This window comes from Accipiter gentilis, chromosome 10, assembly GCF_929443795.1.
Source record: "Accipiter gentilis chromosome 10, bAccGen1.1, whole genome shotgun sequence".
NCBI lineage: Eukaryota > Metazoa > Chordata > Aves > Accipitriformes > Accipitridae > Astur > Astur gentilis.
In genome coordinates this window covers 19,806,445-19,833,827 of record NC_064889.1, presented here as the reverse complement: position 1 = coordinate 19,833,827, position 27,383 = coordinate 19,806,445, and the positions used below count along the sequence as shown (strand labels likewise).

The 27,383-nt window shown below is 38.9% G+C and overlaps 1 protein-coding gene across 1 annotated transcript in view; it reads right to left on the bottom strand.

Annotated features, from left to right (window-relative positions):
• MCTP2 (multiple C2 and transmembrane domain containing 2) overlaps nucleotides 1-27,383 on the bottom strand; it is a 103,661-nt gene that overhangs the window by 32,007 nt on the left and 44,271 nt on the right. Inside the window, exons 12-16 of the mRNA XM_049812797.1 lie at nucleotides 26,343-26,445; nucleotides 23,859-23,961; nucleotides 14,589-14,690; nucleotides 13,787-13,861; nucleotides 12,869-12,988 (exon numbers count right to left, since the gene is read on the bottom strand). Coding sequence (XP_049668754.1) covers nucleotides 12,869-12,988; nucleotides 13,787-13,861; nucleotides 14,589-14,690; nucleotides 23,859-23,961; nucleotides 26,343-26,445 — 503 coding nt within the window. The remainder of the gene's footprint in view (nucleotides 1-12,868; nucleotides 12,989-13,786; nucleotides 13,862-14,588; nucleotides 14,691-23,858; nucleotides 23,962-26,342; nucleotides 26,446-27,383) is intronic.

Below are 27,383 nucleotides of genomic sequence, written 5' to 3'. Positions count from 1 at the left end.
TTTTCTCAATAACATTCACCCTTTTTCTTCTCTTGCTCTTAAAGTGCTGTTCCAAGCAAAGGAAGCATCCTTTGCAAACATAAGCCACTACAACAGGTTAGTCTTCTAAACCAGCAACAAAACTATTTGGTGCTTCAAACTGATTTTCAAATAGCTAGATTACACAATAACAATCTGGCTCTTTTAAGTGGTTCTGATCCATTGGACAAATTTCTATTTTGCTTCGTAAAACCAGTGACGGGGTCAGGTACTTGTCAGTGTGGATATGCTGGTTAAGCAGCATAAAAAACTTTCCTGCATGAGCTTTACCAGATTTCTGAGTCATTTTTTTTAATCCATGATTTAGGCTCTGTGAACCAAGGGAAATCAAATCCTTGTCAGACGTAGTGAGGGAAAGGAAAATTTGGGGGTAAATAGCAAGGAGTGCCTCACAGTAGCTCAGACTTAGAGCTGCCCTTAGATAAATAAGGAGTACGACATCCAACAGCAGCGCCTGTTACGTGCACTGGCTCGGTACCACAGAGATGAGGTGGGGACACACCAGCCATGCTATAAGTGATGCAGACAATAATGTGATCCACTTCAGAATTAAAAGGGTGACTTTTCATCAAACTCAGCGAGTTAAACTTTTCATGGGACTTTGGGAGTTCCCATCACCAAATGTAAATGGCATGGCACACAAGAGCGATCTGGTCACCAACCCTAAAAGTATTTAAAAGCTGAAATAATGTAGTTGTAAAATAATGGCATTCGTTGCTCTCAGTCCTAATTCAGGGTTCATGCTTTTGACATTGCCTGGTTTACGTGATCTAGTGGTCTCCGCGGAAAGACAGATAAACTTCAACGGCTGTCAGAAGACAAAAATTGACAAGGAGCATCACCTTTCCTGACTGTTTAAATCCTTTAAGGAAGTGTTGGAGCAATTAGAGAGGGAGTCTAATCTTTGCAGAGTGCATTAACACTCTCCGACCTCCCAGACAATAGATCAGACCTCAGACACATAATGCTTCCCTAAGGCTTTTTAACCAGAGCATTTGATCTCATAGTCACTCTGTATGCATTACTATAGGTATCAGTGTGTAAGACAGTATTCGCTGGGCACTAAAGGACCTCTATCTCTGCTAGTATTCATACAACTTTGAAAATACAAAGCAGGAAAGCCATTGCAATGCATGCTGCTACAGAAGTACTACTTCCCAGGGGAAAAAAAAAAAAAAAAATAGAAAGAAAAAAATTAAAACAAGCCAGAATAGGTCTGCAAAATGTCTTCATTTTTATTAATCTCATACTTCCTTTCTACTGCCACTGTTTATTTCCCAGCTTTGGAATATAAATCTATTTTTAAAAAAGCACAGATTAGTTTTTTATTCATAGAAACTGTTGTCTAATAATAATTTCAAAATATTTCATTTCTTAACCCCCTTAGAGAGACTTGAGGGAGAGGGAATTAGGAAGACGGGTCCAGTTTATTAAGGAAATTGAAATATATCATTGCAAGCAATTTTCCCAAATGTGTACACAGTAGTATCTGGGGAAGTTTTCTTAACTGCTAGAACAAGTCATCATCTAATTCCTGATTGGCATGTGCAGTAAAAAAAAACCCAAAACAAAAAACCAAAAACCCCTGCTCATATCACTGTTATCAATTATGCATTTCTCATTTAATATTCTAAACATTTTAAGAAAACTTGCTTAGCGCATTTTTTTTAATGGAATTAGACTTCCTTGCTATGATGTTTTGACAGAGGCCACATCTGAACAGTTCTCATATGGACAATGCATAATGGGTTTTTAAGACCAGCTAACTTGATTCCCACCCACTGCTAAATAAAGGGTGCTGCATTCTCACTAAGTAGTGTGGGGTTTTTTTCCCCCTATGCAATGTATTTGAAGTATAGCACTAGCTAACAATACTTTATATGAATCTATTAATTGTGTACTATACTTTGTATTCTATACTTTGTATTAGCTGCAGGATTTTGTTTTACTTTTCCAGACCTACAAAAAGTGCCTTTTGTGAAATGCCTGCATTACAAATAGTTTTTGCTGCTGTTTAAATGTGTATCTCAAATTTGTCAAGCCAAGTGCATCACAGATGACAAAAAGGTCACATATACCTAGTATATTTAAAAACAAACAAGCCTTCAAAGTCAAAGTGTAATGCAGTTATTTCTAATCTGAACAAACAATAGACTACAGCTAATGAAAGTTGACAATTGGCTTTGATACAGAGCTGCGCAGCTCCTCTCTTCCATTAAAAGATGAAAGCTGAAGGAAAGCACAGAAGACGGTGACTTCTCCCAAAAAGCAAGTAGAAAGTTCTGAACCTGAGCTAGCAGAGTAGATAAAGCTGTTTTAGTGGAGACTTTTGCTCACATATGACACTCATCTTTCAGTAAACATGCTGACTTTACATGGATAATGTTGAGGCTAAAATAAATCAGCATATTAGACTAGTACAAAACACTACATGTTTTACATATTTATTAAAACTTCTCAAAATCACAGCACTGCTTTTGATTAAAGCAAAAACATGCACCTGAAACCAAGCTAAGCTTGACTACAGCGTGGATGTCACAATTAAGACTAATAGATATAATTTTCATGAAGTCGTAGGGGAAGTGATCAAAACTCTGTTGATGGTATTGGTACCAGTGTAATCCTTACTGTAGCAGTAGTCAAGTATATTAACAATTAATAGTACAGATTTTTTTAAAACCAGATTTCTGGGACTTAGCAGTCATCCCATTGTTCCAGGTTTATTTCCTAATGAATGCTTAAAAAAAAATAAAAAAAAAAAAAAAAAAAAGGAGGAAGTAACGTAACCTGATTTAGGGTATTTTTATTATTATTGCTATCCTTAAACAACCCCAGAACTTCCTGGTTGCTTAAGATTAAGCTCTAACAAAGCACATCTTACTTGCTAGTGAAGAAAAGTAAAAGAGAAGAGGCTTTTAAAAGAAAGTATTTGCTCTGTAGCTTCTATACTAATCCCCTTTTATTTCAGATCTTGTAAAGGATCCAACTCTTTTTTATTTAAAAAAAAAACAACAACAACAAAAAAAAAAACCACACAGGAAAAAAAAACCACAAGAAGTAGAATGCTGTAAGAGAAACCCCTCAAGGTGCATCTGTCTCTATCATAAAACCAAAATGTTGCATTACCTTCAAATAGGAAATTTCTTCCAGTTGTCAAGATTTCTGCAACTAGTGTTAGATTAGCACTGAGAGAACGGGTGAATTAAATTAAAAATAAAATAGTTCAAGCAAGAGAAAGAAAACCTGCCAGAAAAATCTGACAAAAGCCTGAATGCCAGGGCTGGATCATTCGTGAGGGTCCATCGCCACCTACAGGATTTTCCTCCTTTTCAGGAAACCTGCTACTCCTACTCAGGACTTGCCCTAAAATGAGGATGGAGATTTTTTTTTTTTAACTGATGTTAAATAACATAGGCTTGCCGAAGTTAATGGAGTTACAGTGATTTAAACCACCTACAGACATGTCACTACTTATTCCCTTATTTTAGAAAAAAACAAAACCAATGACAACTTCCTCTATATTTCAAGGGAATGCACTGTTCTAAGATTACATCTATGTTAAAAATAAAGGATTTGCCTTTTTAGAAATTTAAAAAAAAAAAAAAAAAGAAGGAGAAAAACCACAAAATACTGCTAGGGTTGCTCTACCAATGACAAGGGAGATAATAGTCAACATCTACAATCTTCCTGTAAAACTAAGTGCTCTAAGGTACTTTCTAAGAGGTGCCAGGTCAAAGTAATGTGAATAATGAGACAAAACCAAGCATATCCTGACTGAAAGAAAATCAATATACCTAGGGTTCTGGGGAAAAAAGAGCACACTAAGTAAGTAGAAGAATTTTTACTTTTAATGACAATTTCACTTCCTAATACATACCTTTTTCATAACAGATACCATGGGTTTCCTACCTTTTTTTTTTTTTTTTGCTGAGCTGTATGCCTTTTTCCATACAGCTTGCATAGTGCAAATCCATGCCAATCTTTGGGAATTTTACCCATAAGCTTCTCAAATTGTGGTATTTCCAATAATGGTGGGTAAGTAGCTTCTCTCTCACACTCCTGTTTAATGAGTCTCACACAGATGCAGCATTCATTAAATTTAGAATACTAATTTCATCTTTGTTTATGCAATTTCTAATCTATGAATAAAGTGAACTTTCAGGAAAGGCAACAGGCAAATTGGGAAAATAAAAATGACAGGATCATGATATGGAATATTGTCTCTTTATGACCAGATAAGCTAGCAAATGGTTACAAATAAATTCCTCTTGCTTTTCAACCTACCAGTCAACTGATAAGAATTACAAATTACTGCTTTCTCACAAATTCAGAAGATGCTCAACAAATTTAGTTTGAAGTTCCTCTAAAGAATCTAAAACTGCAGAGAAAGACACCACAAGAAGAAAGCCAGCTTTCAGGCAGTATGCACCTCAGTCTTTTCCACATTTTTTGTGGCAAATTCTTAACATTGGGATGTAGGTTTATAAAGGTAACAGTAAGAATCATGAGCTAAATTCACCTTTGGAATATTCAAGTTTTGCAGTTCCACTGAGAGTAAAGGAACCAGTGCTGCCTTCGAGGATAGTGAATTTGATCTTTTACAAAACAGTTAAATAATAGTCAAAAATTAAAAAAAAACATAATTAAATGCTAATCTGTGATTAGTCCCACAGCTAGGAGAACACAGCACATCTGATAACGAGTGGTTCGAAACAGGAGTTCAGCAATGTTAAATATACAAATAAAACCAGCAACAGGCAAGAGCATAATTATACTCTGCTGGACAAAGAAAAAAAATACAAGATATGCATAAATAAATAGAAAATGTACAAGTCGGCTTAAGATCAACAATAATCTCTTACAAAACTTCAGAACACCAAAAGACTCAGGACATTATATATTAGAAAAGACAAAAGGAAAAAAAAAAGGGGGCTTCATAAATCAAATAGCTAAAGTACAAAACAATATAGCAAACTCCAGCCAGACCACAAAGAGGGTTCGCTCTTCATAAACATCAGATCAGGCAGCTAAAATTATTACCAAAGCTCTCTTGTAACTGTCACCTGTGGTGGGTATAATTACAGGCTACTGCTGCAAGCACGCCCACGTCATATGGCAATAAAAGGACCTACAGCTTGCCAAGACCAGGCAGACAATGGAGAACATACACCACCTGACGAGAGCCCAAAAAGATCAGCCAGGGAGACTAATAAAAATGACAGCTTCGAAACAAATGACAAAGCTTCAACCACAAAAAAAAAAAAAAAAAAAGGCAATATCAAATTAGCTGGAAATGCAAGCGCCGAGCAGAGTTCTCCAACAGGTCACAACTCGAGCAGAAAGGCAGTCGGAACTGTTTGTGGATGCATTTAGCTCAGGTTTTAGCTATAAAGAGCCCTTTTTCTTTTCTTTTTTTTTTTTTAATTAGAAAAAATGTTTGCGCATTTGGGCTTGGTTTTGTGGGCTGTCGTTAGATAGCCAAACAGACGAAAACTAGGTATTTCTAATCCAGTTCTGAGACAGACAGATAGCTAGATAGATACATGTATCTTAACACAGGCACCTTCTAGGGCTACATGTATATACTATAACAAAGCTGAATATCTTTCTCATTGCCTTAATTCTCTACTAGATGTCTGCATACACATTCCTGGTGACCAGCTGTACAGAGGCTTATCCTCTGTCAGGACTGGGCTTTTACCTGAATACTTTGACTATAGAGTTTAACACACACAACCAAGGCATTAAAAAGCTTTATCATCAACTAAAAACAACATAATGCAATTAAAGAGTGAGAGGCAGTGATTTAGGTCTCTCTTATTACCAGGGCTGAGGGAATCATTTCTGTGCGATGCATGCAAGTTTTGAGTACACGGCACAGAAAGCACTACTATTGCTCAAAAATATGAGCTCAGCATAGACTTAAGAGGAAGGTCCCCAACCCCAAAAGCAAGGGACTCTCTACATAGGGTAAGTGCCTTGTTAAGCAGGCCCATAGGGAATGAGTATTACTTCTCAGATGCAAACTATAGTTTTGTTTTTATTTTGGAACATTTCACTGGTAAAAAGCAAATCCTCAAAACCCCTGAGCTGGAAAGATAAAACCATGTATCCTTTTCAAAGTTAAAAGGGATATTTGTACTGGTCTCTGCTCAGCTCCATCTCACCCCGACTCCAAAGCTTCAAACTTTGCTTTTTAAATCTTGTTTATCGTGTTGTCAAGCTTCTAAGTGGTTATTTCCCTATTAACTTTGTCCTTGTTTGTTCTTGCATTTTTGAAAGAGCTGGAAATAACATGTGTTTACTTTGCTGTGTGTCTCTCAGCATCATCAATATCACTGTTGCTATTCCAGGAATTTTAACTGCTGCAGCAAAGCAAAGCCTGGGATCTCAAGCTTAAATCATATTCCCCTCAACCACAGAAGAATAATACTGGAAATGTAAAAATTGCTGGGAGAAGGGTAAAACCACCACCTTTAATTGTCTAGAGAAGCCTGTTTCTCATCTGAGCAGTTACTTGCATGTGTCAGGTAACGTGCTCTTAACAGCTTTGCATGCACAAATGGTGAATTTTCACAGGCACTGCCATGAGCGGCGTGGAGGAAGCAGGATGTAAACGTTTCCTCTGTCATTAGGAAAATGCTTTTACTGGGACATAATAGCTTGAAATAAAAACATACCCCTGATCCAGCCTTTTCACTGGAGTTTGAGACAGTAATTTTAAAGATGTGCCTTTGCCAGGGATTTACAGAGGGAAAGGGGGGGAAATGTTAGGGGCTCTGAAGAATTACTTACGAGGTCAAATTCCTGAAACCCTGCCTTTCACTGCTCCTCCAGCACTAGCTCTAGCCTTAAATATGAACAAATTTTTGTACCAGAGTGTTATATTTCAGCTTCCTTATTTGTCCCTTTGCCGACTGCTTCTTTAAAAGTGTAGCAAACACAAGCTGCAAATGGGCTGAGAAAAGCCCTTAGCAAAAGCTCTACAGTAAAGCAGAAGTAAAGACCATCTCTTTTGCATTAATACTTTTTTCTCTTTTTTTTTTTTTTTTTTTTTTTAAGGCTTTTTCTTTTTCCAAGTTCCCTATTCTGTGTTTGAAGAATACTCATTCTTCTCTCTTTAGGATTACATCTATTCATTTTATTTAGCTTTTTAATGTGGAGACATTTTAATCTACTATTACTTTAATGCTGTTCCTGAATAGTTTGGGAACAATGATTTATATTTTGTCTTCAGCTATGATGATTGGGGGCGGGGGGGGGGGGGGGGCGAAGAGGAAGGGGGGGAAGGCTATATCCTTCTCATCAGTTACACATGTAGTCATGGCAGGCTGGTTTGTGCTTTGTATCAGGGAACTGCTTGTTCAAAATTAGTGGACAATTCATGAGGAAAATAAGAAAGATTTTAAGGAAGCTCACATGAGAGCACATTTTCCTTCCCCACCCTACAGAAGAGCAAATTATTACCATCTACTGGCAAGCCACGAGCAAAGTCTCAGTTAAAATTAACCTCTATCTCTACTTGGTTGGCCATAGGTCCAAGAGATGCTTGTTGACTCAGTCTCTATCCTAAGCTGTTCAGATTTCATAGCTGTTACTGGTCTCCCTTCTCCATAGATTCCTTATGTTTCCCATTAAACTTTTGTCCCAAGAATTTCCCTTTATTGATCTATAAGTCTCCTGGCAAAAAAAAAAAAAAAATTACTGTGTTGCAAAACAATGCACGAGTTAAATTGGATGTTTTACCCATATCTTGTCATGTCCAGGGTTGAATTATGCTTAGTACAAACAGGACTGGAACATTTTGTGTTTTCCTTGGGAAAGTCTAACCATAACATGCAGGAGACACTTGTCCACATGCAGAATGAAAGATTTACCCCAAGTAAACTCCAGAAGGCTTAGCTTTTGATTTAAGAAGCATCTTTCCTGAAGGAAAAGAACATTCCCTCTTACTGATACACAATTAGCAATTTTAGAGTACACTGTCAACAAGCTAATAGCCTTTTGCCTGTAGGTCATCAGTATAAATATAGCTCAGCTCAACAGGGATTAAAAATCGTTTGTGTCTAATAAGATGGTTGGTGTCTTCTCTATGAGATGAGTTTACCTGGGCTCAGATCCAGCTCGCATATCCCAAGCTTAAGTGGCAGCACGTTAAATGGCACACTCGGCAGAGATGCCCAGAAGTTCAAGGGCTGCAGAGTCTAAACTATCTCTCTGCTGCTGTCCCAGATTAGACTGAAGCAAACTGGCACAGTAATGCACACTCATGCAGTCTCACCCAGCTTGCCCTATGAGTCCTCAGGCTTCCAGTTTCCACATCTCAAAAGGCCAGCACCAGAAAAACAGGGCATCCTCCAGCTCTCTCTGGATTTAAAAAGCTTTGGAGATCTTAATGGAGACGGGTGCCAAAATCTCACCTCTGCAGCAAGGAGCTCAAAAGCTTAAGTTTGGGGTTTCTGCTGCATCCACAAACCCTAAGCAGCTCTGCTGGGCATCCAGAAATCCCAGGGCTTCCCTACTCTTGCATCAGCTGGCTTTTTGGGAAGCCCAAACTGCTCCAAAATGATCCCATGCCTGTCATTTTCCCAGCTGCCCACCACTAAACAACTGCAGTCAGTTTGACCAGACACTCCACATTTTGAACACATTATGCTGCGTCACCACGTATTCCTTCCTTTCCTCCCGGTACTAACCCATCATAAAATAATTATCAGACACACTGCAATGTCACTGCAAAATAAATAAATACTGCCTGTGCATGCTGCACTCCTTGTCTGGCTGGCCCAGGCTGCCAGCTAGGGCTGAGCCTGAAAAATAGCTCCCACCTGTACCCACCCTGGCAGCAGCCTTGATTAGCAAGAAACCTAAACCTGATATAGTGGGACAGGCTGCCAGTAAAAATGAAGTATGCTGGCATGGGTGAGTGTGCAGGGACCCTGAAGCAAATCAGCAGCGAGCACCGCCAGTCACGCTGGAGGTGCTATGGTAGCTGGTTTCCCATCGTTTGCCTGATCCTGTCAATGTCTCTTGCAACTATCATGCAAACTTTAAAAAAAAATATGATAGTAAGAATTACATTCAATATATCCTTTTAATTTGCACCAGATTATAGTTTTTTTTTAATGCAATTACTGTAATTTCATTAAATGACATAATTACCATTAATGCAGAGAAAACTGTCAATAGAAGGTGTAATTATGTTGTATGAAATCACAAGCACAATGTGCAATGATGCATAATTCCTGATGAAAATCATTCTGTGACTAAAATTAACTTTTAAAATATTTTTAAAATACATATTGTACAGTAAGAATGATTCAGTTATTAAGGACTTAACTTCCACAACCAGCAAAGAAGGGGGAGCAGAGCAAGCAGGGAGTGTTTGCACGCAGAAGGAAGGACCAGAATCTTGGTTTAAGAGTGCATTGGAAAGATAAGAACACAAGTTTTCGTGTGCACGAGTGGGAAAAACAAACAGCTTACAATCACACAGATATACAAGATGACTGGTGAGCGGACATTCCCCTAGGCACGTTTCACCACCCATCTCGAGCTTTTTTGGACATCAGTAACGCAGCATGGAAGTGACGTCTCAATGGAGAAAGGTATGACAAGAGGAAGGAGTTGTAAGGACCAGGCTGAAAACTCAACATTCACCTGGGAAACTGAGAGCAAATTGTCCAGGGTAGGATATAAAGAGTGTCAGGTGCGTGACCCAGGATGTTTTTTATAGAACTTGTGTAACACAATTTGCACCAAACCCTTTGTGCTCAGGGCAAACATCACCAAAAGTGAAATTTTGCTTTTTACCTCACCTCCCTTTCAACCCTCTTTCCAAAAACCTCTAAACCTGAAAAATTTCTGATTTTACTTGTGCCTGAGCAGGCCTGATCAGTGTCCTTTGTGCCCATACAATTAACGCAGATTAAAAAGCATCAGATTAAAATCACAGAATGCTGATGAAAAATATGATTTCATTTTTATAGCGCAAAAAACCTAATCTACTCACGGGTTCTTGGCTTATCTCCTCTCACCATTACAAACTAATAAAGAAATTTAGCTTGGGATGATGTATCTTATAAATGAGAAAACATGGTGATAGCATTTTTCTCATTCACTTGTGTCCTGCCTGTGCTGTCCTCTGTTTCCTCCCTCTTTATCTGTCCCTCTCTTTCTCTCATGCACCCAGAAGTAGCAGCTAATGTCCTTGTCACACACGTGAGCTGTCAGCACTAATAGGGAGGGAGGTGCGCTGTAATGAAGACTAAAACAGGAAGGTGTAAGATACCGTGTCCCCGCCCATTGCCATGCTCTGATGATCTCTTACAAATACTTTCTTCTGTCTGGTGATGTTTTTTGTCTGATTGCTCAAGAAAAGAAGGTTCACATGATTATACTGTCTGCTTGTCTTCATCCTCCTCCCTCCCTTTACTCCCCCTTGAAGGCAGGAGCATGGGCTACCTGTAGAGGGAAACCAAGGGCAATACAACAGGGGAGGGGGGTCCTAAGGGACCGCCCAATCTCTGGCATTAAAGCAGTGAAGGTATGTGAAATGTGTAGAATATGGTCACAACAGTTATTGCCAGTGGCCCAAGGGACAACGTCTGTGAGGGAAAAAAAAAAAAAGGAAAAAAAAAAAAAAAAAAAAAAAAGGGCATTTTATGGTTTGAGGGCCTGGCTGACACTTAAGTTACCAGCCACAGTTTCATGAACCCACATGAAAAATGGGTGAGAATTTTTGTGCATCTTCCTCGCCTCTAGTGTCCACTGTCAGTCACAAGTCATCAGTAAGGACAAATATGGTACAGGCTAAGCTGATTCAAAGCCACATACTGAAGATATATTTAGATGTTGTTTGCTGGGGAACGACAATTTTAAAAACGCGATATTTGATACACCTTTTATGTAACCTGCTGAGAGCACATTTCACATACAGATTGGGGCAGGGAGGGATGCTGCACCTACCACACTGTGTGCATATTTGGGGTTTTTTTTTTTTTTACTATGAACACACACATTGGAAATAGCAAAAGATACAGAATTAGCACTTCATTTTAAGTGCCAGAGCTGAATTATTTCCATGTGGAAAAAATCAGACTGACTTAAATTTTGGTTTGTAGAAGAAACACCTGCTCTAATTATTCTTGGAGTAATGTATTTTTATTCCTTTCCCACTACCCACTTTCGGTCAGGAAACCAGGATATTATGGTATCCTGCAGAGATGTTAATAATCTGTAACTTGTAACCTTCTACCTTTGTGCTCACTCTCCTTTTCACTAGGAATCAATTCCTTTTTCTGCAGACATGCTTTCCCACCTTTTTATTTTTCTGCCTCTCCAGCACTTCCAAACTTTTCCTAAGTCTAGAAAACTGAACTTTACAGCTGCAACTTCACAAGTACTTTGGTGCAAACTCTCTTAAGAGCAAATCTCTGAAGCACATCCCTAGATTCTTGCTGCATAGTGACAGTAGGACATTGGCACTGGGATTTTACATATGTCGCCCCCTTTCCAGCCCCAGTGTGCCTGACCATCCAATTCCCTTGTGCGCAACCATACAGAGCTCCCTTGCACAGCCATAGCTGCTTCCACAAAGTACCGGCTACTCTGCTCTCCACCAGCTCTTGAACCATTAACTTTAGATATGATCTAAATAAGATTCAAGCAACAGAAAGAAAAAAAAATACAGAGAAAAGACCCTCTCATCCTACCCACTCTTACGTGCCAGTCATCCCTCTAACCTGCAGGGTGAAAGACAGCTCCTCTGTCTTTGCTCTGGAGCTTCTTTCAGTCAGGGATGGTCCACTTTACTCATCTGTAGCAAATACACTGAAGTGTTTTCCTCAAAAGAACCTTTAAGTGACTTGTAATTCACAGACAGTAAAAGGGGGAGAAATCTCGGAGATGGGGCTGTTATTTTGCTTAATAAACACTCAACTCAAAAACTTTCCTTCTGCATGCTGGACCACCACAAAACGATTTTGCAACCTTTAATGGCATGCCAAACATTTCAAGCATGAAGAAAATGTCACACCGCAGAATAAAAAGCAGGCAAAACCTTTTTGTGCTTGAGTGGATTATGAGAAAACTGCAAATGGGGTGTTTACTACCAAGAGGAAAAAGGAGAGAGCTGAAAAGTGGGACAGGCAGGTGGAGAACTTGGCTTTTTTGTTTGCAGAGCGCAGCAGAACTCACTGACAAGCCTTTTTCTTTTCTTTTTTTTTTTTTTTTTAAAGCAACATATTATTACCATCAAGAAAATAGATTTGCAACAGGCGATGTCAGCAGAGCTGCTCACGTGCCCCGAGGACATGGGCATAGCAGGCATTGATAACCTGCAGCAAAGTGCCTCCTTATTGCAATGGAAGACAGAAGGGGCAAGACCCATAAGTTCACTGCATCACCCAATCAAAGACATCTCCCTGCATCGCCCCCTTGGCCACCACCTCCCTCCTTTCCTACAACCCAGGTGCCATGATTTGTAAAATTTAAAAAAAAAATAAATAAAAAAAATTCAGAGTCATATCACAGTCACAGCCTTTACAGGGTGGCATTACCCACCATGGACATGGGCATCCTCAGTGCTCAGTACAGATTGGTGAACACCTCTGCACCGAGCAAAGAAAGGCTGTATCTGAAGGTCTAATTTCCATTCCTTATCAGGCCCATTGTGGCCCAAGCTGCCTTGAAACCCACAGCCCTGCAACTACAAAATACCAGTAACAGCAAATGATAAAGGGCTTTACGCCAGTGGAGAGGAAGGCACGGTAACACTCAAGATGTTCTATCACTTAGCCTCATGCAATAAAAGAAGAAATCCACTTACCACAAATGCTATCACACTCTTTACTGTGGACTCCCAGAGAAAGCAGCTCCGAAGGAATTGTATTGTATTCCATATTGCCATGGTGATTTTTTTCACGCGATCAACATTTCTTGATAAGATCTGATAAATATTGAGTGGGAGGAGGGGAGGAGAAGAGGAGTTTAATCAAACACTCTAATATCCTACTATTGCTTCAGAAACAGGGATAATTTAAGCTACAAATGCATGCCAGGGCACATATTACAAATAAAGCCTCTATTTCAGAGACACTCCAGCTCCTATCTGCTTTCTGATTACACCCAAACCTTCCAGATTTTCCTCATCTCTTAGAAAAAAAAAAATTAAGAAAAAAAAGCACGTCTTGATGCCAAAACTAAATAAAACAGTAACACAAACCTACCTCTATTCCCCTTCAATTCTCAGAGTATAGCAACGTCTCAGGAAAAGGGCCAGAGAGAATGTAATCAAAACACTGAACCTCTTCTCTACATGTTTTGGATTAGTCCGTAGAAATAAATAGGAAATTTTAACCTTATTAGAGGGCACTTTTACTTAAAAAAAGGATAATGGCCATTGTTCTAAAGTCCTATGGACTTTTTAAATAACTAATGTAGACCTGGTTTCTTCCTTCCCAAAGGGAATAAGGCTCTTGTTGAGCTTAAGGTGCTGCGAATTGTGCAACATCCACAGCTATCGTTTCCCCCACTCTGAAGCACAAAGCAGAACTACTGATGCAAACTAGATCAGAAAGCAATTTCATGTTAACACAAACAAACCTTTTAATACATACAGAAATACACAGAATTTACATGTGTTTGGCATTTTCTGCATAAATAGGTTTTGTTCTTGCAACCATGGTACAGCAATTCAAATCTTTCTAAAACAAATGCGAGAGCTTAGCCCAGACACGATTTTCACCTTTTTAGAAAATTTGCGGTTCTCCTCAGTGAAGCGCTTTTCTCGGGGCTTGAATGTTCTAATACTTGCTTTTACCTAAAATAAAAAAAGAATAAATAAAATTTTAAAAAGATGTCATGTAGTTTTAAGTGCATTATTTCAGGTTGATTCAGAATTTCAGGATCTTTCACTCTTTTCAGCTTCTACGTGGCTTAGGAGGAGCTGGTAGGTAAAACACGGATGAGTTCAATTGGACAAGGCTGGACTCACTTCAGCAAGACCAGAGCTGCAGTGCAGCCCACGATGGCCTTAATAAATAGGATTTAACTCAGTAAAAGGCTGTAGGGCATAAACAATTGAGACTGACTCAGCCACCTAAAAACTAAGTGCACTGTGTCCATGGCTCATTAATTTTCCTGTCAACACCCTGGGAAGAGAACATTTTGGGTCAGCTTTTTGGGGCGGAAGTAGGTGTTAAAAGTAATGTATAATAATCTAAATATTAAGCCCCTTTTTTGGCTCTTGCAAATGAAGCCATGGCGCCCAGTGATTGAAACCTCCTTCCTAAGGCGCTTGTGGTCACCTGGCAGTCCAAAAATGCTCCTGCATTGTCCCATCGACCTGGAAGGGGCATCGCAGAGCTCTGATATTCCAATACTTCTTCACCCACAGGGTGAAACACCCCTCCACTGCCAGATGCAACTGGGTCAGGACTTTTCCTGCTTGGCTCTTGGTTTTAAAAGCATCATCCCCCACCCTTGTCCTTGCAGATTCATGCATTTCTTACACCAGTGATAAGCAAAGAGAAAATATTTCAACTTACAGGATTAAATAGAACATCCAGCTCCAAGTAAATTACTCCTTTTGAAGCACGTTCCAAGTCTTTATTCTTCAGTGTGTAACAACTTTGTTTACCATTTCTAATCTATAGTTGGGGGGGGGGGGGGGGGGGGGGGGGGAGAAAAAGCATCAATATTTTCCCAGCTGTAATTCACAATATAATTTAAAGACACTACAAACAAACAAATAAACAAATTGCAAGCACAAAAAAACCCACCCTCCCCAAACCCTGATAATATACTTGGAGCCTGAAATACAAAATGACCGTTGGATTAGAGACCTATAAAATTGCAGATTAAATCTCTTATGGTCCAACTTTAATTTACAGACCTTGTACTTTATAGTAGAGCAGTGCATGCAATAACCAGTCTGAAAATTCTGCCCTGGAAGCCAGTGAGTTGATGGGAAGTAATCAGCCTCTGTTATTACAGGTTTAAAATGGGATTTTTCTTCCAAAGTTCAGGAAAAAAGCCACAAACAACAGCTTACCTACCTATTGCACACTGCAGTACACGAACCCACTTCTTAACGCTTAGTTTATTGCAAGGTTGTCAAATTATTACCCAGGAAACAAACGCAATCCAAAGAAATTAATCAGCTTAAGTGGAGCGAATGCTAATGTAACAAATGTTCAAAATTAACTAATTCATGTAAAAGACTTCTCCCCCCACCCCACCCCTGAATTTAAATACCATTTCTATGCTCTAATCTACCGGTTGGCCCTATCGCATTAAACATCTATTAAAAAAAGAAAAAAAAAACCAAAAAAAACCCACACCAACAAAAAAACCCTCCCTCACCATTTTGTAAACTATTTGGCTCAAATGAAAAGCATTCTCTCTTCAAAAAGTGATGGCAGAAATGTATTTATTATACACAGTAGGATATGTATTGATTAAACATTTGGCTTTTTAGGAAGCAGACCAGTTAATTCTAAACAGCAGTAACATAAAAAACTGCAGCTTACCAAAAAGCTACGTTCAGGGACTGTAATGATCAAAGATTAAAGATAACAGAGGAAATTTGGGGGCATGAAATTGCAACCATATTTAAAATGGCTATTGCTGCTCTGGTGGTTAGAAGAGGCACTCATATATACCATGGTAGAAATGGGTAAGGGGGGGGAGCATAATGGTAATGGGAACCCAGTGATTTCATGAGACAAGGGAAAGGTGACTCTCCTTCCCAATATTGCTCCACCCTTTCTGTACCAAATAGATCACCAAAGGGTATATAGGTTTTCTGGCTAATGGTTGAAAGGGAAGAGGGCTCTCACAAGGACCAGCTTTGCATTTTCAGTGGTGCCTGACCAGGAACTCCAGCTTTTAACTGTGTTCTCATCCAAAGCTTTGCTTAACAGGATGCTAGGTGTTACACAGGCATATATAGAATTTATTTAATAACAATAAATAACAATAATGGGCACTGCACTAAAGTGATCACAAAAAAAACCTGTTTTGCAGACCAGCAGGCTCAGATAACCTGCAGCTCCAAAACAGAGGAGCTGCTAAAGTGGCTAGCCCCTCTTCTAGGGCCAACTGGACTGGCATCAGAAGGTACTCAGGCCAACTGCCACATAAAGTATTGTGGTCCCATGATAAAGGATTCTGCTATTTCATCTGTTTGGTTCCACACACACACACACACACACAAAGCAAGGGCAAAAATTAATTTTAAAAGCTACTGAATGAAAACAAAGCAAAATTTATTTGGAAGTTAAAGATTTTGTTCAATTTTCCAAACTAGGAGAAAAATGGATTTACTGATGGTAGAGATACAGGGCCAGAAGCACTTGGTTTGAAGCTGTTATCCCTTTAGTCCAAGGGGATGTCACCCATAGGAGGTTTACACTGAGCTTTGATTCATGGACTCTCCTGCAACAGGATAGAAGGTACGTTGTTCCCAATGTGTCTGCAGAGATGGTGGTGTCCAATAGATATCACAATATCATAATTCTGGATTCTCCATAGTTATTAATTTGGGGGCTGAATTTCCATGTATCCCAGTTAAATATATTTCCCATAACATTTCATCCTATTACCCTAGGAGCAACAACTAGTGGGAAGTTCTCTTTATATTCCTTGGGATATACTTCTTGCTTACATCTTTCCAGAACATAACCAACAAGGAAAAAAATGCCACATGCTGCTAAATTGATAGAAAAAGGAAAAGAAATGCTATCACTTCTGAGAAGGTCTGAGTCTGTTATCATGGTATTCTGCACTCAAAAAATGCTTCTGACTTTGGGGAAAGGACTCATCGTTTTAAGAGCTGGAGGCGAATCAAATATTTTGGGTGTGTCTGCAGGTGTGTTTGCACAGTAAGCTTCAAATCAGCAACAAATAACTTCCATCTCTGCATTTGGAAATAGGGGTGGTTTGTTCCTTGGAAACTTTTTTAAATGGTGTCATTATTGTTGTTGCTGCTATTCTAAAATTGAACAGGGCAGAAAGTAATGCAGTGCAAATACAGTTGTATAATCAGCTTCATGTGGCATCTTTAATTCTAAGTGTTTGACTTGTCTGGTAAAAGATGTGCAATTATAACTCAGCCTAAGACTAAACATTCATACTGATATCCTAGCTTTTGACCTTCTTCAGAGGAAAAAAAAAAAAAGCACAAGAGAGAAGAACGGGCTATGAAATGGCATGTCTCTATTGCATTTTCATTTGGATAAAAAGAAAAAAAAAAACAACAACCAAAATGTCAAACAAAAGTCTCTCTTACAGTTTTGGCAATGTGCTAAGCCAGCGTGGTTCAACAAAAGGTGTAGGGTAATTCTAACACCCATGACGGCATGGAGATTAGATCGGTGGCATGTCTCAACTGTGCCCAGAAGAAAACATGCAAAATAGCATTTAATACGCTACAGTTTCATTGCACACTGTTCTTGGGCCAGAGTTCAGATTCTGTTCAACATCTCTCAACCTCAAGAGACAGCCAGTCATATTAATTTCATTTTGGATCTATTTCTTTCTCCTCTCTGAGTACTTTTCCCAAGTCTCTGCTGTTCGCAAAGACTGCTTAAATGCTCTCCCCAGCTGTAGAAAAGGTGAGCAGCCAAGGCTGGGGTCCTAGGATGAACGTCAGTGTCAGAAAGATCGGATTTCTTCTACCACCCAAACACCTTTTGCTATATACCTGATGATCTCACACAGATTTCACTCAATGCATATTCCTGGTAGTTGTGTCTAAAATAGGTTATCTTTCCTATGAATGTTTACATCTACTTAAGGGAAAAGGGAAGAAAGGGAATATTCAAATTAAAGTGAAAATGCCTCTGGGTAAGGTCCTCAAAGAGATAATCAATATTATTTCTTTATTGATGATGTTTTATATCCACACTGAACACTAATGTCTGCATTCTCTGAAAGCTTCTTAATAGCATACAACATACTAGAGCTCAATCACCAACCAAGACTGTCTATAACCATGTGATTAACATGAGGACAGTTGTGACTACCCCACCAACATGCTGTACTTTGCAAGGTCACCATCAGAAAACTTCTGAAAAAAAGTCAAGATTTTCATCCTACAGGAATTGCCAATATTCGGGGCATCTCCCTGTTCTGAATCAACACAGAAAGACAAAATACCAGTATCCATATTTTCACAAAACAATTCATATATTCTATACCACAGTCCCTTCTCCAAACAGGATGATGCAAAGGAATTTAACAGTTGGAAGAAAAGCTAAAATTCTTTGTACATTAAGTATTATTAACAGAGGCACTTCATACAGAAGCAACTTCTGGCAGTGCTTTAGCTGAAGGAAATGTTCAGGTACATGAGACCACCATACAGTCAAGGCCCAAAGTGCACTGGGTTCCTTTCAAATGAATGAATATATTTGCTAAACTCTTCCTACAGATGTCCCCAGTAAAACAAATGTGACTAAACACAGTATTGATGTAGCCAGCCAATGCTAAATCTATTAAGCAACAACCTTCTGACTGCTTGGGAATTTTAATGAAATAGCAAAAGCAGAGATTGATATGACACAAAACACGGAGAAGACAGGACCCTTACGCAGCAAAGGGTGTTTTTTCATTGCTCTTGTCTCAAAGAAATATGGTTTAGTGGCTTTTTTTTTACATTGATTTTAAGAAAACTTCACTCTGTATCCAGCTTTGATGCAGATTCAATGTCATATATTGATGACCTGACAGAAGAACGCTGGGTTAAACCTCTGTACATCAACACCCGTGACGTGTGGAAAGGGTAATGGCTACTCTCCAAGGGTAATTCATCTAAAGCATTTGGGACCTCTGATATTCCTGCTTGAGCTCATTGCTGATGCACAATGTCATACCATTTGCCCTGAATAACATAAAGCTGTCTTGTAATAGACACACACCTACCCTTATCAAAGGACATATTTCCCCAGGAAAAGATGAAAGCAAGCCACATGTTTGATCCACCTGGGCATGAATAAAGAGGGTTTTTTGTTTCTCCCCAGTCTTACAATATACCTTGATTCGATTTTGTACAAAATGCCCATTCATTCATCTCAAAACTCTTTGCCCCAAACATTTCACTTTTAACAACCTTCTGTGGGATCCAAAGTAGAATAGAAATTTGGGCTCTTGGCAGAGGATTGATATCCAGAGACCAAATGGATATGGAGCTGATGGTCTGAAAGCAAGCAAGCAGCCACATGAGGGCTTCCACAAAGTCTGAGGAGGAGCTGAAAATCCTGGGAGCACAAGGATCCTAGGTGGTACTCAAGAAAAAACGTTCCTGTTGATACCGTTTCAGTGAGTAGTGCACGGTCAAGGGAGAACTTAATTTCAGAAATAAGGTGTCATTTCTTCTGGAAGAGATGTAGGGTTTTTTCCACATTCCAAAATTTCTGGTTCATGATAGGGATAAAAGTCATAGCAGACTATCCACTTCGGAGCTGCCTCTATTGCAGCTAAATGCAGCATTTTCATTTTTCTCAAGCTCTGAAGCTTTCTCCTGGAAAAGGCTGTGCACTTATGGTCAAGTGCTAAGTAATTGCAATCGTCAGGTGTCTGCTCTCTGAATCCAGGCCATGTTTTAGATAATTAAGCTTGCAAAAGGCATAATACTTGTTTTCAGTGTATCATTGGCTACCGACCTTGCTTGGCACTTGAAAATATTTCACAGACCTCTTCCTGTTTGCTGAAAAAAGGGTGCAGCTGAAGTCTACTCTGAGCTGGTAATTCAGCAGATAAAAACCATTCCATTCTGCGATACAACTTCACTCAAAGGTCTTTCTACAAGAGGATATTTGATATACTCTGCTTTCAAATTCATTGAAGCACACTATATGCTCCCGTGTCTCTAATAACTTGCAGCCTTCTAGGAGACAGGAGTCTCTTGAAGCAAAACAAAAAAGGCAGACCCTCACAAAGAGAAACACGGTTGCTTTTAGTAAGATCTAGGGCACAAAGGAACACAGAGATGGAAAGGACTTCTTTGATAATTAGTTCAAGTCCTCCCAAACCTACAAAACTTCCAAACCTATGAAAATCCTTTCTTGAAGCAATGAAGTTTTTGCCCTACTTCTCCATTCCCCAGGATCTTCTTCAGTTTCTAGCACAAAAGCCTGCTCTGTTCAGTGGTGTACATGGTCTTCCCTTTCATTCCCCAGGCTCTGAGAAAGCAATCTCTCTCTCAGCCCAAAGGTTAGGCAAGCCAGACTCTACAGGTCACCTCTGGCAAGAGAGTGATCCATTTTGCTGAATATCCTGGTAGCACTACTCTATGACTTTTCCAGTTTAAATTCCACTTCTGTGAATGTGGCTGTCCAGACCTGTATTTGATATGAGGTCTCTCATACGTACTTTAGAGGAGGACAGCAGTCTGATGAAAAGAAGGGCACAAGGAAAAAAAAAAAAAGATACAATGGGTTGATTAACATGGAAAAGCTAAACATAAAATGCAAGCAAATAACCACTTCTCTTCCTCTGTCCCCCACCTACCTATAAGTAAAGAAAATTCCAAATTCAGTGTAATGCTATCAAAATCAATGCCTCTACAGTGCATTATTAATAGAGCTGTATGAGAAACAAAGCAAATTGTGTATTCATCCAACATTGCTTCTTCATACCTATCAAAAGAACATGAAGTTTGCAGTTTTATTCATCATCTGACAATTTAAAACTCTTCTCATACTGCCCAATTTTTTATGTTTCTTATTTTGTGCCTGCAATAAGCCTAGATCACAGTCAAGGATGACTGTAAAGCATAAGTAACTTCACCATCTCTGAATTTTTTGTGCAGTAAGGTTACTTGTATGTTAATGTTAATGTGATGATGAAGGTGTATGCATGTTTGCAAAACGCCAGTGTAAGACTCCTGAACACATTTAAACCAAAACTTGTTGTCAAGTTAATTAAACATTTCATATCCCTCCAACATATACTTTATTAAAGGCAATTTTTCATTAAGAAAAGAATCTAGTCATCCATGAACAATTCCTGAAGTAGACTTACTTCATGCGCTGACAGCTTACAAGTCAAACTTGTGCACTTTTAACGAGGGAAAAAAAATATGGCAAATGCATTTCTATTTTCAAAAGATAATTTAATGCAAGGCAAATATTAGGCCTGATTACCTAGAGAAATTAAACCTATATGATTTGCGATGTTTCCTTGAGTCTTTAGCTATTGTTCTCTTTCAGCATATTTATCTAAATGTTTCAAAGGATACATTCAAATTTATAGTCAAAATGACAACATACATCGAAATTCCCATTTTGAGAAAAAGAGCTTAGAAAATTGCAGTTGTCTGTCTGAGCAGACTAAGTTAATAGGTGCAAAATGTTTTTTAATCAGAAGCAGAGACGAATATATTTACACTAGATTTGACTGAAATAGGAGACAGAGAAGTTTGGATGGGAAGGAAGAAGATCAGTTGGCAAGAGAAAGCATAAACAATTTTTATTTTATTTTTTTTGTCTCAAACCTTGGACAAAAAGCCTACGCTGAATAGCTTGGACATTACCACACACATGCACTCCCCTCCTCTGCCTTGTTACACGCTTCCTAAGGGATACTTGACAAATGCCTATAAAATCAACAGAAAATCCAAATCTAACATCTTCTCACTGTGAGCCCACACAGCCTGCTGCCGATCATGCAGACCATTTGGCAAGCACTGGATCTGCAGGAGAGCAGCTGCTCCAGCCACTCTCTTCCAGTAACATCAGAGATACGAGGACTTGGGGAAAAATTAACAAAGTGATCAAAAATGGAATAAAAGATGTTAAGAGGTTTTTTTCCTCCCTGTAAACATCAAATCATCCTCCATGCCCAACTGACTCTAATATTGTTCTAAACCTGGAGATATTGACAACTCAAGCCACTAAAATAGACAAACAAACTAAAATATTCCCAGCCTTAAAAAGAACTTGCAGTCCAAGCCACGGAAGGAAGAGGATTGTAAAGCACAAGACAGCGTGTGGGGCACCCAAGAGCTCAGTATTTACTCCTCAGCTTCTCTAGCTTAGGCTCTTTATATCCCCAAATTGCAGGGGTTCCCCTGTTCTGTACTCTAGTATAACTCGGAAAGAGCACATGGTAGATGAAAACAAACGCACTTTCGTGAAGAGATTCAGAAGCCACATTGCTTTTAGTTCACATACACAAGAAATACACTTGTTTAGATACAATAACAACAAAACTGGAGCACATTGGCCTATTACTTTACCACTATAAAGCATTCCTTAGGTTGGGATCATATCCTCTAAGCCAGTTCAAGAATTTTCTGGGCAGTTCGTTATTTATTTGGAAACATCAAATATTTGCAGTTACCCTCTCTGATCTTGATTGGTCCCTAAACTATGCTGACTCTGTGGGGCTTATATGGCCTGGTTTGATCAGATGGGGCCTTTGCTTTCCCTCTAGAAACCTCCCATTTCTCCAGTCTCTGCTAGGACAGAGCCCCACTAACCCATTATTGCAATACTGCCTTTCCTGCAGCAGCCCACCTCTAAAACTCAAACTCTTGCCTTAAAAAGATGTGTGCCAGCCTTTCTGAGGAGGTGTGTATGCTTTCACAGAGATGTTTCAAAACAATACTGCAATTTTGTACTCTATAATCTCAATCAGGATTCACCGTCTGCCTATTCGAGAGTGCTATTACCCACAGCATCACACTGTGCATTACCAAAAGCATCTCACTACTGCATGTATCGCTTGAATCACGTTATATGTTGCAAGCATGAAAATTTATACAGGGCTTAACACACTACTCACTGCATAAATACCTATCACACCCTCTCCTCTGCGTAGGGAACCTACTGCAAAACATCAGTGCCTCAAAACTCAGGGAAACCTCCATGCTTCCAGTTACACGTGCTTACAGAACTTGACTGACATGAGCGCAAAAGTCCCATGATGTTTCAAGCTCCATCTACTACTTGATTCATTAAAAGTCACAGCCTAGAAAGTTCTTCCCAAACGTTACTGCAAAAGTTACCAGAATCTTCTGTGATATTGCACATACACATGGAGCTGTTTACATCCTCTTGATCTGGTTTACACACTCTATTATTACCAGCCTTGTTCCAAAATTAAATCAGTCTCACCAGACACAAAGCTGCTTTTCCCCCATTTCTCTATTAATGTCTTTTAATGACCCTTTTATGTTCCCCTCTCTTTAACTTGGCCTTTTTTGGCCATTTCTGAAAAAGCTTCAACTCTCCTTAATCTCCAGAGCAACCACTTTCCCCTCAGCTTGCTTTGTTTCCAGTTTTGATTTTATACTCTCATGGTAGCGCTGACTCTTCACATATTTGTTTACAGAACAAAAGCCACCAGTCTTTAAAAGCACTATGGAGTAGAAAACACCCCTTTTAGGTAATTTTATTCAGCTGTGCCAATAACAACAGCTATCTCTAGTGAATCCTACTGTGATGTGCAATTACTTTCCTGGAGTAAAAAGCAAGACAGAACAAAGACATGCTTAAAATGTTACCTTCAGAAGATGATGTGGAAACATACAGAACTCAGTTATGTTTTCAGACCTACATGGCATATAGTACTGATGAAGTACAGACACTTCTGCAATTTTCTTTCCAATCAACCAAATTTGTCCTAAAATGGGTTGGCAATGCTTGTTACACTAAGAAGAACTATAAACACTGCCAACTAAGGCATATATAGATCACAGAACCTGTTTATCTCTAAATCTGTGTTGGTTTGTGCTATGGAGAAAAGAAATGCAACTCGTTCCCAGCAAAACCATCAGTGTTGGAATGATATATGTGGCAAAGGTAACTTACAGACAGCAAAGGGATGGCAACTTTTCCAAGAAAATCAGGGGGTTTATCTCCATCTTCATCAAACACTGTCACTTCCAGAACATCATGAATATCTTTAATAGGACTGGAACAAAAAGTGCAGACGCATAAAAAAATAATATTCGATACACATGCACTCAGTCTCCTCCACAAGGATCCGAGAACACTGTTTTACTAATTAAGTTTCTATTACCTTGGAGTATAAAACTAGCATTTAATTAAATCCCCCCAAAAATGAATCAAATGATGGGTATTCCCCACGCTTTCCCCTCATGTTTCTGTCCTATAACTAGGTGAAGAAAACTACCAAACGGTGACATTTTTTGTGCATGGATGACGCAAACAGCGTAAAACAGCTGTTCAGCAGAGCAAACTGGTGACTGGGAGAGGTCAAGGGCTGAATTCAAAACCAGGCTTCAGGACATTAAAGAAATAATCCAGGAAACAAAACTTATGTAACCATCTGACTTGAACAATTATCTCCTTTTTAAGGTACTAACAAATCAATTACTTTAAAAAAAACCCCAAACCTATCAACCCTAATTGAAGGCCAAATGTACAATATTTTTGTTCCATTCAGTGTAAATGCTCTACTGATGTGGCAGCAGGCACTCGATGCTAAGTATTTATCAGATCATTAATAAATCAGAGTCTCATTTGAGAAAAGTTATATCTGCGTGCCTGCAAAAGCATGGGTAAGTGGAGATGACTTATGACTTGAATTCATTATCTCCTCTTTTCCTTTTTCCATGTGCAAGAGTTAAAGAAAGAGGTACACGGTACAGCGTGTTTGTCAGTTAACTAAGTGCAGCCGTTGTGCCCAAAAGAAGGGTGTTTCAGAGCAGTCCTGCTCCCAGACCCTCTGCCTGCAACATGGAGTTGCTCCTCACATACCAGAGTCTGAACCTAAAAGCCACCTGGGTTGTTTCTCCAGCTAGCAGCTGTAGCATGGCCTGTGATGTGACCCAGTGGCAGCCAAACCACCATGAAATGCACTGTTTTCAAGACATTATGGCTTTAAAATACATTGAAACCTGCCAGTTCTGCAACCATACTTCCATATTCCTCTCCAAGCCATTATCATTTTCCATATGATATAACTACCAGTGGTACAAAACATTAAAACCCCACAGTGACACACAGAGATAAGTGTGTTGCAGAAAATCTGAATATGATGGGAAGGGCTCTCTGATGGTATTGAACACTCCAGGTGAAATGGATTCATCCACTCAAAACTGTCTACTCTGCTCCAAAATAAATCTAAATCATCAATAGCTTTTAAGGTTCTTAATTGGAAATTTTTAAAATGACCAAAAATCTAAGGAGAGAAGCAAGAGCCTGACTGCCTCTGCAGATTTGGTGCTTGGACTAGCCACGCAAAAGCAATAACAAAGTTAAAGAAAGTCCATAGCAGACATTTCTGAGACCCACAGGAAATAGAGACACAAACTTTCTTTTTAAATAAAATAATTTTGGATTCTTATTAGATTTATTTTGTTGGCTGAACATCCGACAAGGCTCATCTGCTGGCAGAATCTCAGAAAAAACAGTGATGTGTGGAAGCTTCTTGAGAACAGACAAAGTAAGGGAAAGGATTCCAAGAGACGTGCATTCAGCTGTACCTATGAATGAAACGGAAATCTAGCAAGGTACTTCTACCAAAGAGATCAGATACTTTTTATTGTGTTTGCATTCAGCCCACTATTTATGAATGTTGCTTTTGCAAGAATCCTTCATTCTCAAACTGTTCTTCCAGTAGACAGGTGCAAATGTCATAAATGCTCCATTGCTAGCCCTCACAGTTGCCTTTTTGCCACAAACTGCTACAGTCTTGGAGACATTTAACTCCGTTATATTCACAAAAATATTTTTGTCAGCATAAAGCAAGACTAAAAAATTGTGCTGCCTAAAAGCAATACCTAAATTATCACTTTTGCTACTAATAAAGTCACCCAAAAAAAGATTACTTTGACTTCCATAAAAATTTAAGCTTCTCTTTTGGGATAATCTATGTTTGACTAGTTTAAATTCAGAAGTTATGCCAGGAACAACATGAGCTCTAATTTTCTGCTTACTTACAAATTAAACAAGGATTCTACCATGGTTCAATGAAACATTTTATTTTAAATTACGGAAAATGTAGGCATGAGTATCTGGTCTCTACTTTCTGTTATATTATCTCTTGGATCCAGCTATGACTCCATTATGTCTAGTCATGATTCTTCCTATAAATATCACTATAATTTTTCTTTTAATGACTTCTATTAATAAACTCCATGTAAGAACTAGTAAAAGGCAAAAGGCTTTAATTGAGTTATACTTGATATTTCTCCAACATCCTCTCTGACTATGAAAAGATGACATATCTTAAACTTGACCTTTGTATTTTCCCAAAGTCGATAGCTTTCATAGTTAAGCTTCTAACTATTTGGTGTTGCAGCATGTTTTCAAAAGCAATCCACTTACAATGTGAAAACTTTGTTCCACTCTGGATTGAGGTTCTTGTAAACAGTGTGTGTTTGAAGACTGTCGTTTCCCAGCTCTAATACACAGAAAGGATCACTTTTACCTAGAGAAAGATCAGATAGATTTTTTAAAAAAAAAAAAAAGAAAACAAAAAATTAAGTGGACCAGTTATTGTATTTAGCATGCACACTCTTTCTTTGCAGTAGGGCTGAGGAAGTGATTGGTCAAATAAAATTAGATCCATTAAGACAACTGCAAATTGCCTTGTTCTGTTGGAATGATTTGCTAAATAAACAATATCTCCGAAGCATCTTCAGTTCTAGAAACTCAACACTTACAACTCGTTCAGGTAGCTTCACTCTAATACCTGAAATCCGAGACTTACAGTGAATCATCTCTAAGTCTTTATAGCAAGAAAAATCTGCTCATGTTGACAATTACTCAGACAACATGAAAACAGTACCATCATTCTGACCCAGGTAAGCATCAGTGCTGCAGTTACAGCTCTCTATTTTATCTGCTGCTTAGAGCCTGTGGTCTTCTTCAGTTGATTACAGGATTAAGTAGCCACACTATGAGAAGAGAAGTACGGCACTGTCTGTATCAGCAGCATTTCTTCAATTAGTTCCACATGAGCAAGTCCTTGAAGCTATGAAGACCCTACACAGTGCCACAGTTTAAACAAAACCCAACATCAACTGGAGAACCCATGCATGAACCAGGTATTGTACTTAAAGCAAACAAAACAACCCCCCCCCCCAAAAAAAAAAAAACAAACAAAAAAAAACCCCAACCCACAAACCAAAAACCAACAACAACACCCCCCCCCCCCCCATCTGCTCTCAAAGGAAGGATGTCAGCGTGGAACCTATCATGGCAAAGACATGTTTGCTAATGTATTTTTTTGATAACTCACATTACATGAATATGTAGCTTTCACAACTTATTGCAGCTCAGCAGTTTCCATTGTGAACAGAATAGCCTTTATCAGCATGTCTGGCTCAATATCTGATTTAATCTCATCTTCAGTGTTCATGTATA